At 42.8% G+C, this 16,061-nt stretch overlaps 1 protein-coding gene across 2 annotated transcripts in view; it reads right to left on the minus strand.

Annotated features, from left to right (window-relative positions):
• Window positions 1-16,061, minus strand: part of NBAS (NBAS subunit of NRZ tethering complex) — a 179,308-nt gene that overhangs the window by 38,115 nt on the left and 125,132 nt on the right. For both annotated transcript variants that reach the window (XM_053381027.1, XM_053381026.1), the window contains 4 exons: window positions 9,183-9,412; window positions 5,668-5,778; window positions 2,512-2,762; window positions 379-713 (listed from right to left, as the gene is read on the minus strand). In XM_053381027.1, the coding sequence (XP_053237002.1) occupies window positions 379-713; window positions 2,512-2,762; window positions 5,668-5,778; window positions 9,183-9,412 (927 nt within the window). The remainder of the gene's footprint in view (window positions 1-378; window positions 714-2,511; window positions 2,763-5,667; window positions 5,779-9,182; window positions 9,413-16,061) is intronic.

The following is a 16,061-nucleotide window of genomic DNA, read 5'->3' on the forward strand; positions in this document are numbered from 1 at the left end:
TTCTTGCTTAAAAAACAGGACAAATCCCCCTTGGCTATTTGCATAACCCTTTAGCTCCACAACTAACATAATGGGCTGTTAGGAATCCTCTGTGACTAATCCAAGATAGATGTTTCTCTGTTATTCTGAAAGTCCAACTGAAAAATCATCTTTGAGGGGTCATAGCTGCATAATGAATTGAATGCTATTATTTAGGTTTTCAGAAGGGCTCCTGATCCCTCTGCTGACATAAGGGGAGTGATTTTATCCAATTCCTCCTTCTTCCTGCATCCAATGAAAAAGTTGAACTTCATACATATCCCAGTGAGAAGCAAAGCTTTTGAACGCTTCAGATGAAATATCTGAATTTACACAATGCAGCTGTAAACGTGTACTTACCTTGGTGACAGCCTTTGAGGAAAAAGTAATTTCATCTATGAAATTGATAATATCTCCTGGGTGGAGTCTATCAAAGTACTTGGCACAGATATCATATGAATGCAACCATTCAGCCATGGTTTCTGGAGCTCTTTTAATAAGATGGGGGTCCCCATCCCAGAAGAGTTTTTTGATCCAGATGGCATAGACAGAGCTTGCGGAAAGCATCCTTCCATCTTTTTCTGGGATTTTAGGAGCAAGCTTGGAAATGGATAAAATGTTTTGACTTGTGAGGACAGGATCCAAAGCTTCCAGGGGACTCACATTGTCTTCCGTAAGCTTTTTGTAATTGAGACCTAACAGTGGAAAGAGATGAGCAGAAGTCCTTAAGTTAGATCGTTAAATAAAAGCATCGCAACTAGCAAACTCTAATAACACAAGAACCGCTATCTATGGGTGACAGAGACCTACTAGCAGTGCAGGAAGATCCCTCCTTGCTAGCACTAACTCCCAGCATCTGGCAATGAAAACCTGTGTTATGCAAGGGCCACTTAAAGAATAAAACATGCATTAAAAAGGAGAAGGCAGGAATGCCAAAGACTCACAAGAATCAGCTTGATCGCTACCAACATTGCATGGATGCTCCCGTGATCGCTTGCCATTTAGTCTGTTTTAGGTGGATCACAGCAGAAACCTACATACGTTTACACGGAAGTCCCACCATGTTCAACGGGTAAGCATGCACAGGACTGTAGCCTCAGGGTTTTGCTTTTTTGCATATGGTTTGGTTGGAGTTTACGGGGCAGGAAGCGTAAGAGAAGGCAGGGGAATGCTAGCAAAACCATCGATTTGATTCTAGAGCTAGTGAAGGGCAGGTAAGAAATATAACAACTGAATGCTACTCGCATCTAGGTCCCTCCCTACCCCTCCACACTTGCATATATGTAACATGTCCTCACACAGACACACACACACACACACACACACACACACACACATATATATATATATATAATGTGTGTGTGTGTGTGTAGCTTCTTCTTTTTTAATGCTGAACTTTCACAAATTCAGAAAATCCCCTAGGTTGTATCCAGAGGAGTTGCCTTAGCAGAAAGTGATTTGCTTGTGCAAAGGATAGCACACAATTTTCTCAAATGCCCCTGCATTCCTTCATGTCATATCTCATTTTGCTCCAGAAGGTCCACAACTTTCAGGAACAGATTTCTGGAGGGGACAAAGTAGGAGCAATTGGCAAAAACTGGGGGTCCTGATTTGAACAAGCAGAAACCCTCTCCTTTAAGGCAAAGCTGATACAGATTTAGTCTTTATTGGTGTTATCAATTTACAGTTTCCATCCAGGCTACCAATTTACAACTATTTTACACGCTTCCACAAAGCAAAAGCCTAACATTGTTTTAGATAGCTTCAGTTTTTGTTTTGTACTCATAGTAAGAGAAGAATCTTTGAATCTGTTTTCATATTTATTTTTTACACATATGTTGTCTAATAGCACATATATGTGAAAATTTAAAGCCTAGTTTGACACAAACAATAGCAATAAATGTTTCTTGTTACAAAATTAAGTATTTAAAAAGGAGTCCATTCTCCAACTCCAAAATCTCACCAGATCTATTTCCAAACGACCAACCAGCAGGTAACATATGATGTTTTTGCCTTCATGAGCGCATATTGATACAGTTTCTTAGAATTTTATCACTCCACTGCCCCATAAATTTGATGCACATTAAAATATACAAAGGAGGCTGACACCTACTTACTAAGTATGATCCATAAACATCTTACACAAAAGCAAGGGAACGCAAATATTTTTTTCTGGGTAAGTTTGAAATTTATTCCTTTGTTTTATGTAGAGCAAAAGCAAGTCTTAATTCAAGTTTTAAGCATAATACAGATATAGCAAGTTTCATGTGTTTGCACATTCCCGAGAAATAAATGTTACAACTGCTATAAAATATCATATTTAGCATATACTAGATGCATGAACACCCATCGGAACGTCATATTTTGCTGTTGCAACAGAGCGCCCCTTCCTCTTGCAATGAGGTGAGGACCAACATCACATTTTGCGAATGAGAAAAAAGGAATGAGCCTAGCAGATACAAATGTAAAAGGCAAAATGTCAACTTTGCGTACCTGGTGCAACTGCCTTGAATTTTTTCAGCAGGCGTATGTGCGTTTCGGGCTTGATAGCTAATTTCCCATGTTCAGGACAGGCACAATTTTCAAGGAGTGTGAAATAATACAGCAAACGTTGATGATCTCTGCCTTCAATAGTCGGGTATACATATTTGGCCATATGTTCATGAAAGGCTTCAGGAATTGTGTTCAAAGTCTCAAACAGGCCAAGACTTTGGGCTCGTTCTTCTATAGCAGTTGTGGATAAACTGTGTAGGGTAATGGAACAAATTTGGTCATTGCAAAGAACAGGGCACAAGTTCCTGTGTCTCCCACTTTAAGTCAATAGCTATCATGCAAATTCCACATTCTAACGTTGTAGTAGAGGCTGAGACATCAAGATTATGCATGGCAGGGTTTTCATGAAGGGTGTTACTTTGTACTGCCAGTAAAATTGCAGACTGTTGTCTACAAAGGAAGAGGTACTAAATTATGAACAGGTTTTCCCACTGACAGTTATAACAAGTATTAGTCTTAAGAGTATGTTTTTTTAGTGACAAAAGCTCAAGTTTAAGTTGCTTGCTCATAATTACATTTTACCAAATCTCTCATCGAGGTGGGTATTCAAGTTCTTTCCCTGACATGATTTTTTAAGGGGGAAAATCAAGCTTTCAAGCTAACTCATAATTTGCTGGTGTTTTGCAGCCTTCTGAAATTATATATCACGCAAACGCATCTTTCCGCACACACCCTTTTAATAGTTACTCTGGCAAGTAAACCAATTTGGAACGAAAGCACCGGGAGAATAAGCACAAAACAGAAAGAAAAATCCAAAATGGAGCAGGAAAACATTCTTTAGAAATATGCATTACACAAAAACAGAAACAAACAAACAACAACACATTTTCTTAGGTGAATAGTTTTTTGCATCGAAGAGCTATAATTTCTCAAAATTAGCAGGGAGTTGATTCCTCCCCCCTTAACAAATATGGGCTCAATCATTTGGATGCTTTCACAGTTCTCACTCGGTTGTGTCTCCTTACTCTGCTTTCAGCTTTCCTTCCTTAAGCCCCCTCCTCCCTCTAGGCTGGCTGGCTGCTATCTGCCTCCAACCCCTAGGCCCTTGCCACCTCCATCACCATTCTGTGTGTCCCCTGCTCCCTCCTCCTCTTGTGGGGGTGACCACCTGGTACTGCTTCAGCTTCCCTTCCCTTCCTCACCAACTACTCCCATCTTTTGTTCCTTAGGTCGCCTGCTTTGCCCAATAGGGATTTTGTTTGTGCTATGGGCATAACAGGCTTCTGCTCCAAGGTTAAGCATTTAAATATCCATCCTATTGTCAATGCTTCTGGACAAAGTTTCATTACTGCTGCAAAATTCACTCTAATACCTAGTAAACACGTTGGGTGGCTGGTGTGTGTGTGTGTGTGTTTAATTAAACCATGTGGTCACTGGACAATTTGTTGACTCCGCTAACTAGCCCATGTACTGCTGAAATCTTATTTAATGGGGATAGAATTGGCTGGTGGTGTCAAAAAGGAAATGAAGCCTACATAGCCCAACCAGTTTGTCTGTAGCTTTCTACTCTATGGTTCAAGTGGGACAACAAGACATTTGAAGAGATTTCAGTGATGTGTGGACCGAGGAAGGACCAATGGAACTTGTTCATGCCCCACTCCTCTGAACTTTTTGATGAGACCTCTTCTGCCTGGGCTAGCAAATAGGTTCCAGTGGAAAAAGGCAGACAGAGGTGCTGAAAAACTCACACATCTTGAACATTACATAGACAGGTGCTGGTTGATGGGTGATGAATATTTTTGCCAAAAGGCAAAATAACAATCAATGTGGCTTGCAACAGAGGAATAAACTAATGCAACCCCATCACAACCCAAAACAAACTATAAAACAACGTCTAAGAACGCACTAAAATAGATTAGAACAACAGACTAAAACAAAGGTTGTATCAGGTGTTAATCCTTATTCAGGATATCATAATTATGGACCGCCAGTTATGCTTTAGCGAAGAGGGACACAAAACACCATCAGATACTGCTTAATACAATCAAGCCTAGCTAAACCCATGTTGATTACCACCAAGCCAATATTCCAGTTCAGGGTTTCCCAAATTTGGGTTTCCAGTTGTTTTTGGACTACAATTTCCATAATCCCTGATCACTGGTCCTGCTAGCTAGGGATGATGGGAGTTGTAGTTCAAAAACAGCTGGAGACCCAAGTTTGGGAAACCTTATCCTAGACTTTTAACCAAATGCTAAATAGCATTTTAGAATTCAACATGGAGAATGCCAGCACCGACTTTTGATGCAAATACATTGTTTTTACCAGCCACTAAATAGTACCTTCTATTCAAGCAATGGCTACAGGTGTTTATGATATTCATTGTCAACAACCAAATTCAATACTCAGCTGGCTCAAGAGTGTGACTTTGTATTGGCTTGAAGTAGAGAAAATACTTTTAAAACCCTGCATAGATGGTATCTGATGCTACAAAGATGCAATAAGATTAATGTGCAGGCCTCACTGTTAGGCTGGAGGGGTTGCAGATATATCGGGATTATGTGCCAGATATGGTGGATCTCTGGTGCTGGTTGCACCTTTTGGGCTGCAGTACTTCAGGAAATAGGTTTGATCACAAAGCAGATTGCACAATGCACTCCACAATTAGCTTTATTAATGATCTTCAAGGATGAAATAAAGAACCTTCAACACAAATAAATGATCACATTTCTGCTGGTTGCGACTTGACAACTGATTGCTCAAAACTGGAAAGGTTTGGATAATTTACACTTGACTATTTGGAAACAGAAGGTTTGGACAATTATTCTTAGGGGAAAGCTCACCAAACAAAAGCACTAAATCAATAGCGACAGAAAATGACTTTATGGAAATGTGGTACGCTTTAATAACATATGGAGCTGAAAATGATTTGGCTATTGCATCCTCGGGTAACATATGCCCAACTATGTCAGGGTAGGTTTGGTTAGCCTCTGTATGTTATTTTCATGGTGGGAGGGAAGGATTTCTTCATGTCTGCTGGGGCGTTTTCTATTTTGTTGCACTGTGTTATTTATTTATTTTTGAATTCTGCCTCGGCTAAATCCCGCTTGGGCTCTCAGCAATAATGGTAAGCAAAGTAGAATGAGTTGCTGGACTTACCCGCTGTCACTGAAAAGGAATTCCAGATGTGTCATGTAAACTTCCCAGAGCGGGACATTGTACCGTTGTGCCAAGGAAAGAGCTATCCTATACACATTTTCTTCAAGGGTTCTGTTAAGGAGAAACAATAAAATACATTATGGGGGGGAAACCTGTTTGATTAGGCTTCTAGGATATAATCAAAAGGAGAACTGTTTAAGGAAGAAAACTGATCACTTTTTGGCACGTCTTATTTCCCTAAGCAGGCCCAACAGCAATAATTTCACCATCTTTCATTTCTCCCCAAAGTATAATATATTAGAAAGTGATGAATTCACACAGAGAGAGGTTTCAAAAACAATAAAAGGGAAAAAGCAACACTCACTTTTCATCAATTTCTTTATTAAGAGTAAAGGAGGCTGCTGTTTGGAACCATAGGGCATTATTTATGTAGTTGAGCATGAAAACTTCACCAGTTTAATACAGAAGAATCATGAAATTGCAACGTGAACTATTAACTGTTATCAAAGTCCCTCCAGGGCATAAACACTCATATTCCATTCCCCATCTCACAATTCCTCTTATTGAGCATGTGATGTCAAGGAATGCTAAGCAACATGGAAGGTATCAGGTTTGACCAAGCCCCTAAACAGCCAAGCCTTTTTCAGTGGGTTTGGTGGCCTTGCTGCTAACCATTTTGTGAACAACTAAAGCTATAGTTCAGAACATTCCCCTGCTCAAAGCTGAAAACAACATGAGAACAGGCCTTTTCTGTAGTGGCTCCCCATTTGCGGGGTGCTCTCCCCAGGGAGGTTCGACTGGTGCCTTCATTATACACCTTTAGGCACCACGCAAGACTGTTCCTCTTTAACCAGGCCTATGGCTGATTATTATTCTACAGTCTTTTAAATGTATCTGTGGGAACGTGGGGTTGTTGTGTTGTTGTTTTATCTGTGCTTTATCTTTTATTTTATTCTGTCAATCGCCCTGAGATCTTTTGATGAAGGGTGGTATACATGTTTAAATAATAATAATAATATAATAAGAATAAGAATAATCAACAACAAGGACAACTATCTTTGGACTCTCTACAGTGGAACCTCGGTTTTCAAAAGTAACCCGTTCTGGAAGACCGTTTGACTTCTGAAATGTTCGAAAACCAAAGATCAATGGGCGGTTGGCAAAGTCCATTGAAAAAAATGGAAAAACACGCAAAAGAAGATGTTCAACTTCTGAGGTGCATTCGAAAATTGAAGCAATGACTTCCGGGTTTTTGGTGTTCGGGTTCCGAATCGTTCGTCAATGGGGACATTCAAGAACCGAGGTTCCAGAGTTGTGACCAGAAGTAGCTACCTATCTCTGAAGGGAAAACAAAACCTTCCTGGACCTGAGATAGCAGCACAAGAAAAATAGGTGAGAACAGGGGTAGCCGCCCAGATGTTGTGGACCTGCAACTTCCATCATCCCTGATCATTTGCCCTGTTATCTGGGGGTAGTGGGAACTGCAGTCCTAAGCATCCAGAAGGCACCACTTTGACTAACACTGAAAAAATGCATAAGGATTCACAAGCACTGTAGGTTCTGAAACCAGAGCTTAGGGGACGTCAGGAGTTGATTCATCCAGAGCTCCTCCACCCCCCAACTCACTCTCTGTAAAAACATGTTTTTGAACACAAAGCTCCTGGATACACATGGCAATCCATGCTAAGAACAAGTCACCTACAGAAGAAGTTTTTACAGCCTCTATAAAATATATTCAGTAGATGAAGACAACACTACGCAAGGCAAGGAAGCAGGAAGCCATGGAATGTGACAGCTGTTTTCTCAATATTATGTGTCTTTGGGTGGTCACCAAGCTTGGGCGATATCCAGTTTCCAACATTGTAATATATCACCAGCTGAACATCATGATATACCAATATATAATGATGTCTGAAATAAGGATGGAGCTATGTAAAGGCATTGGCTGGCTTCACAGGTTTTCCCACATCATGACTTTTTGCTGCTGCCTGCTCTTGTGATTCACTGCCCCTGCAGGAGGCAAGGAAGATCTGAGCCAGCAGAGTTAACAGGAGCTGCAGGAATTGAGAGAAGCATTGGCTGGCTTCATGGGTTTTCCCACATTGTGATTTTTGCACAGCACGCATGCAGACACAAGCACACACACATCTCATGATTCGTGGCATATTTCCAGGTCAAAAATTGTGAAACTGGTATTACTATATGGCCTGTTGTCTTTGTCCATGGACGCTTTTGAATTATGGTGCTGGGGGAGACTCTTGAGAGTCCCATGGACTGCAAGAAGATCAAACCTATCCATTCTGAAGGAAATCAACCCTGAGTGCTCACTGGAAGGACAGATCCTGAAGCTGAGGCTCCAATACTTTGGCCACCTCATGAGAAGAGAAGACTCCCTGGAAAAGACCCTGATGTTGGGAAAGATGGAGGGCACAAGGAGAAGGGGACGACGGAGGACAAGATGGTTGGACAGAGTTCTTGAAGCTACTAGCACAAGTTTGACCAAACTGCGGGAGGCAGTGGAAGACAGGAGTGCCTGGCGTGCTCTGGTCCATGGGGTCACGAAGAGTCGGACACGACAAAACGACTAAACAACAACAACAACAACAACAACATTACTATATGGACTTCAAACCAGTTTTGGATGATATATTGATATATCGCCCAGCCCCAGTGGTCACCCTGCAATGAGATCTGCATAGGATTACAATTTTGACGACACAATGAGCGTGCATTTGGCTATCCAGTTACCATGAGTTAAGGAAGCCCAGTTTTTGCATATTATACATGAAACAATCTCAAGGCAACCTGATGCAAGATGGAGCCAGTCACAAGATATGTTACATGCAGACCCTCAACTTAAAGTTACATTCTTAAACCCTGGCTTAATTTGAAATGCACAGACATTTCAATTCTCTATGCCTTTCAAAATACTTGACTTCTAGTTTAATAAAGAAGCTAAAACCCATGTAGGGAAAAGCACAGGGGGACCGAAACAAACATGTAACAAAATAACCAATATATTCCTACGATATTTCTCTTCTGCCTTATGATTTTAAGCCTCTTGGGAGTTTCTCAATCTTCGTAAAGTGCTACATGCATAAATAACAATATGTAAATAATATGAATGATAAGAGACACTCAAGTGAATCTATATTAATAAGACACAAGATACACACACATTTGAAGTGTGTGTGTGTCGGGGGGAGGAATCATTGTGTAGTTCAAAATGTGTTATTGGCCAAGGGGTCTCAAATAATGGAATACTGGCTACTAGAGCCCATGAAAGAGGGTAAAGAGGAACAATACTCTGTTATTTATTGATCCATGCAGCTGGACAGAACATGACTATGGGTGGGGAGTGAGGAATCCCATTAAAAAACAACATTGCAAACCAAGCGATATGACGAATAAGGCTTTCTAAAGGTCAGTGCCGCTGAAAGTTCACTCTCCCAATTTGCAATTTAAATATGCCGCGTTAAAATAAATAAATAAATGGACGAGCAGATTGTACTTACTCAGCCAGACCTAAAATGGTCTCCCTCTTGTACTGACCATCTGCTGTAAACCTCTGCACATCCACCCCTTTGCCGAGGCCTTGAAGAATCTGAGCCTGAGTGAAGTCCAAGAGCCGCTCGTTGTAATACTGCAGGTGTTTAATCAGAGTGGCTATTTCCTCGGGCCAGTCTGCACGGCTGCGCTGGGTAACGTGTTCCGTGACCATCTGAATTAATTCTCTGGGGTCAGCCTGCGGAATCGGTTGAAACAAAACACATGCTGGTATTTGGAATAGTCAAACCAAGCTCATCAAATAAGCTTCATCCCGTGACATTTTCCAGTGGCCTGGTGAAACAATCTGGGAAATATCAGCAAGCTTTAGTTCAGGACTTAGGAATTCGTATGCACATCATTGCTACTCGCTAGCAAGGGGGTGCTCCTTTTTTCCCCCCTCCACGTTCCACTCCAGCAGGTAGAGATGAAAACCTCCCTCTCTCTACCAGGAAGGGGGGAATTTCTGACTCTCCAGATGTTGCTGGACTACAACTACCAGAGCCACCACCCACTTGTTTGGTGGTATTTTAGGAGGAGAAGTGTTTGGATTTGATATCCCGCTTTATCATTACCGGAAGGAGTCTCAAAGCAGCTAACATTCTCCTTTCCCTTCCTCCCCCACAACAAACACTGTGTGAGGTGAGTGAGGCTGAGAGACTTCGGAGAAGTGTGACTAGCCCAAGGTCACCCAGCAGCTGCATGTGGAGGAGCGGGGAATCAAACCCGGTTCACCAGATTACAAGTCCACTGCTCTTAACCACTACACCACACTGGCTCTCCAAGGTCCAACATTCGCATTACTCCACTGTGATGCAGGCAGAGGCGCGGAGTTCCACGCACCAATGGGGAGGCTCACTGCGTGTTGAGAGGAGGCTGTGAGGCCCTACGGGACCCTCCACCGCCACGGGGAGGCCTGGTGGGATCTGGACCCTCAAGATTGGAGGTCCACATACTTGGGGGGAATGGCGTATAGGTGCTCAAGCCACATGTACACAGAAATGCCCTCTCTTTTTAAAGCAGTAGAACAGTAATTCCTAAACTGCGTTGCAGGGTACACTACAGTGCTTAGAAGAGGGGGAAGCAACTAAAGGCTCCTGTGAGGCAAATCTCCATGGAGAGATGATGAACTATTCCTCTGCACAATTTACTGTCTTGCCCTGCCTCTTCTCCCTCTGCCAGAGTGGCTAATCTTGGTGCATCTGCATTGAGCATGACTGAATTTTTCATTCATTCCTAGTGCAGGTCTGCCCAGGCAGCTCTTCTCAGGGAGAATATAGCTCTGACTTTTACTCATGCTAAAAATTGACAAAAGGTCCTCTCCTGCTAGGGAGCTCAGTTGTGGTTGGCTGAATGGTGTGGGGCTGGTAGGTGGGTGAGACCCTTGCATGCCCTCCAACATTTCTTCGATAAAAATAAGGATGTCCTATTCAATAATAATAATAGTAGTAATAATAATAATAATTTTACTATTTATACCCCAACCATCCGATTGGGTTGCCCCAGCCGCTCTGGGTGGCTTCCAACATGGATAAAAACACAATAAAACATTAAAAAACCTTCCCTATACAAGGCTGCCTTCAGGTGGCTCAGGGGCTGGATAACTCCACTCTCTCCAAAATAGGGACACCCCTATTGTGGGACATTCCGGGATCAAATTAGAAACCAGGAAGGCTTCTGTAAATCCGGGACTGTCCCTGGAACATAGGAGCACATAGAGAGTCTGCACTTGTGGGCTACAACCAAGCAACGGTCTGCCTTGGGGGCTCAGTCTAGACAGGGTAGAGCTCAGGCTTCACTGTGGAAGCCAACCTACTAGCTGCTTGGTGGCCTGGGGGCTTGGCTTGGGAGTGAGAACACCTCTTCCCTTTGGTTTGCTCTTAGGCTATAAAAGAGTGTCTTAGATTGGGCTCTAGGTTTCCTTTTACATATGTTAAAAGAAGGCCCTTTTGCATGTGTAAGCATGTCGTGTTTCCAATTTTTAAAAAGTGTGCATCAGCTAGCAGAAGGCGTGGCAAGCCCTGCAGGAGAATATTGGAAGGGTAAACATTTAATCACAAATGGCGTTGCAAGATAACAAGTTTATACAACAGAGGCTAATCAAATCAGGGCACCAATGCAATATCTACTTGCGCTGAAATGTATTTGTCAACATTAACAAAAGGCAACATATTTCTTCATTATTAGCAAAAGTAGTTTAAGTGAACATTTGCTTTGCATTGCACATTTTGATAGAAAGTAAAGAGATTAACAGATCCCCAAGGTAACTGTTAAAAATGGAGAGATTGCTAATTTGTGATCAGGTATTCCCTACTTTATATTCTAAATAGATAGGTAAGAAAGAACTCAAATATTAGTGTGCTTCCTTCCACTCCCTCTAAATAACGTCTGGAGGTGTCTTGTTTTTTCTCAGGGGCAACTTGTAACTTAATTGCTTTGAGTTTTGAAAAAATCCATTGTAGGCAATTGAAGAAAAATAAATGGCAAGGACAAGTAAGATATACATATTGCAGCAAGATGGAGAAAGGAAAGTAATTACCTAGCTGTGTACTAAAATAGTTCCTTTGGAAATAAGTGCTTTAAAAATTTACTTACTTTGCAACCATATACCTGTCTACTCAGAAGTAAGTTTCATTAGAACAAAACTGCTGTCTTACCCATGGTCTAAACCTCCTACAGGAATAGACTGTAATTTTCTTTTTTTTTAAGTGACTTTTTTAAAAAAGGAACATCTTTTTGGTCTTCCTAACACTTGCTCCTATTTCTAAAAAAGTCTTTCCCAAAGCGTTTATAGCAGTGCACCATAGTTCAACGTTATGCGTCCAACTTTCCTTTCAAGGGAGACAGGAAAATGGCACACACAAACCAACACAATGACTGCATTCAGATGATCATATCTAAACTTAATAAACCAAGATAGGATGAAAAATGAAGCTGACTTAGACCATGGCTCATTATCCTGGCTTCTTCCAAAAGTGGCAACCGTAGTTCCCAGGTTCAGATGAAACAGGAAACAATATCTAATGGGAGACACCTTGGTTGCTCATGCTGAGTATATGCATGCATGCCAAAAGGCTCATTCACATCTTGATTTATTAAGCCATGACATTATAATCTAAACTCTCCCAATCAATTTATTACATAATCTTGTCTTAACAACTGGGAGTGAGAATGCAATGGGGGTTTTTTGCAGTTGAAAGCAATCATCAGCAGTACACATAGCGATGTGTAGCGATCATCTATTCCTCCTCCCATGTTATAGTCCTCCTAAAATGCAGGGGGCGTGTGTGATGCATCACTTGAAAGATGCTTCCCTCCCCGGTCTAGGAACAGGTGCCATCCACTAGCAGATCAACACACACTGGAGTCTACCCTGAGTCATGAACCACGGTATGTATATTTATGGTAAATTGCTGTGTTCAGTCTTCCAAAAACTCCTCCTCCCTTACATTCTAAATGGACAAGGAAAACTTTGAAATATGCCGGATGAGTTACAAACACATTTGGCATCACAAAAACTTCTTTATTTACAGCAGATCAAAACAACAAACATAGCTAGTGTGAGCACCAGCTTCACACGTCCTCTCTGTCCGAAAGCAGAGAACAAAGAGAGAAAGTACAAAAGCACACAGAACGGAAGTAAAGTGTCTGGTTTCCGTTCCCACACTCCAAACATTATGGAATGTAAACAGTGGATCACGAGATCCAACAGCAATGAAAGAATGAAATTACTAACAATAATGTCACCTATGGCAGCAAGGTGAAAGTATCGCAGGCCAGCCGGGAATTATTGTCTCCACATGCATTACCGTCTTGTTTATCAACCCAAGGTTGTAACTCAGGGTTGTTTAATATTTTCGGGCCAAAGAGTGTCTCCATCCCCATTGTTTCGCCCGGACACTGAGGTCTGGCTCTGAAAGCCTTCTGGTGGTTCCCTCACTGCAAGAAGTAAAGTTACAGGGAACCAGGCAGAGGGCCTTCTCAACGGTGGCGCCCTCCCTGTGGAACACCCTCTCATCAGATGTCGAGGAGATAAAGAACTACACAACTTTTGGAAGACATCTGCAGGCAGCCCTGTATCAGGAAGTTTTTAATGTTTGAAGTTTTATTATGTTTTTATATGACCTGGAAGCTGCCCAGAGTGGCTGGGGAAACCCAGCCAGATGGGTGGGGTATAAAGTCAAGTCAAGTCACACTTATTGTTGGCCAACCCTCCCAAGGGTCACCTGCAAGTAGTGGGGGGTGCCTAGACATTGTGCATGCAGGCAGGCAGATGGGCAGCTATATGCACCAATTCCCCTACTGTTTTGCCAAGTTGTGCTGAACAAAACAGGATATTTTCCCTCCACATCACAGCATTGTGTTGAGATGGAAAAGCATAGCACTCTCTCTGCTCTTCTCCTCTGAAAAGCAGACAGAGTGGGAGTTCCCACAGCTCTTCAGGGTTTCTTTCTCCACTGTAGCGCTGCATTAGGAAGAGGGGAACATATCTTCCTAGGGCACCATGTGATGGGAAGGAAACCCACTGTTTACTTTGCAAAATCACCTCTCTCCCCTCTTGAATCCTGCCACTGCTGGGAAGCTGGAGCACTCAGGAACAAGAAGGAATGCTTTTTCCTCTTTCCTGTGCATTATGACCATGGCAGAAGTGGGAGAGGGAGGAAAGGTGCCTTTGCAAGAGGAAGAGGCACTTTTGAGTTTGCCAGGGACTGGAGGGCAGTTTCAGAAGGCCTGAGAGCTCATCAGCCTTAAATGTGATGTCAGCAGACTCACGTTTTAGAACGCAGGACACTAGTCACTGATCAGGTATATAAAGAAGGGGCATACAGTGGTACCTCGGGTTAAGTACTTAATTCGTTCTGGAGGTCCGTTCTTAACCTGAAACTGTTCTTAACCTGAAGCACCACTTTAGCTAATGGGGCCTCCCGTTGCTGCCGCACTGCCGGAGCACGATTTCTGTTCTCATCCTGAAGCAAAGTTCTTAACTTGAAGCATTATTTCTGGGTTAGCGGAGTCTGTAACCTGAAGCGTCTGTAATCTGAAGCGTATGTAACCTGAGGCACCACTGTATTGCAAAGTCCTTCCCCTGGTCATGCTTTCTTCTCCAAACACCCACCCCAGAGCTGTAAATTTAAGTGTTATATGGGCTGTACTACATATTTCTAGAGTAATATTTTGTTAATGTATAAGGGGGCTTGTGGACGCAGAGAAAAAGGATAAGAAAGGATTGATTTTGGCATGCTGTTTAATTTGGGTGTGTTTTGTCCTGCACCTGCAGCTAGTTAAGCATGTGAGAATGAGTCAGGGAGCATGTGAGAATGACTCAGCACAATCTACAGTATAAATGCTATTGTGTTTAAGGCAAGTTTGTTCTTGGGCCCTGTCCTTGGCCAGAACATACCCTGTAAGAAGACTGAATGCTGCTGGAAAGACTGTATCTACAACTGAATGTAACTGAAACGGCATTATACAGTGGCACCTCGGTTTAAGAACAGCCCTGTTTACGAACTATTTGGTTTACGAACTCCACAAAACCAGAAGCAGTGTCCCGGTTTGCGAACTTTACCTCAGTCTAAGAACGGAATCCGAATGGTGGAAGGGCACTGGTGGTGAGGGGCCTCATTAGGGAAAGCGCGCCTCGATTTAAGAATGGTTTTGGTTTAAGAACAGACTTCCGGAACGGATTAAGTTTGTAAACCGAGGTACCACTGTACAGTCCAAGTACAGCAACTGACACTTCCTAGCACTATTTGGTGTTTCTCTGTTCTTTTGGCACACTCCGCTGTGCATGAGGACGGGCACTCTGCACATGCCCCAAAGTATTTCATTTATGGGATAATAATAATAATAATAATAATAATAATAATAATAATAATAATAATAATATATTATTTATACCCTGCGCATCTGGCTGAGTTTCCCCAGCCACTCTGGGTGGCTCCCAACCAAGTGTTAAAAACAGTACAGCATTAAATATTAAAAACTTCCCTGAACAGGGCTGCCTTCAGATGTATTTTAAAGATAGGATAGCTGCTTATTTCCTTCACATCTGAAGGGAGGGGGTTCCACAGGGTGGGCGCCACTACCGAGAAGGTGCTCTGTCTGGTTCCCTGTAACCTCACTTCTCGCAATGAGGGAACCGCCAGAAGGCCCTCGGCGCTGGACCTCAGTGTCTGGGCTGAATGATGGGGGTGGAAACGCTCCTTCAGGTATACAGGACTGAGGCCGTTTAGAGCTTTAAAGGTCAGCACCAACACTTTGAATTGTGCTCGGAAACTTACTGGGAGCCAATGCAGATCTCTCAGAACCGGTGTTATGGTCCCGGCGGCCACTCCCAGTCACCAGTCTAGCTGCCGCATTCTGGATTAATTGCAGTTTCCGGGTCACCTTCAAAGGTAGCCCCATGTAGAGCGAGTTGCAGTAGTCCAAGCAGGAGATAATCAGAGCATGTAGCACTCTGGTGAGACAGTCCGCGGGCAGGTAGGGTCTCAGCTGGTGTACCGGGTGGAGCTGGTAGACAGCTGCCCTGGACACAGAATTAACCTGCACCTCCATGGACAGCTGTGAGTCCAAAATGACTTCCAGGCTGTGCACCTGGTCCTTCAGGGGCACAGTTACCCCATTCAAGACCAGGGAATCCCCCACACCCGCTCGCCCCGTCCCCCAAAAACAGTACTTCTGTCTTGTCAGGATTCAACCTCAATCTGTTAGCCGCCATCCATCCTCCAACCGCTTATGTTGCTTATGCTTATGTTGCAGTTCACAAAAATCCTAAGAGAGAACAAGCAACCCAAAATCCAGCTCTTCTCATGAGCTCAGTATAGAATCAAGTGTTGAGCAAAACGCTT

This window comes from Podarcis raffonei, chromosome 3 (genome assembly GCF_027172205.1).
Source record: "Podarcis raffonei isolate rPodRaf1 chromosome 3, rPodRaf1.pri, whole genome shotgun sequence".
NCBI lineage: Eukaryota > Metazoa > Chordata > Lepidosauria > Squamata > Lacertidae > Podarcis > Podarcis raffonei.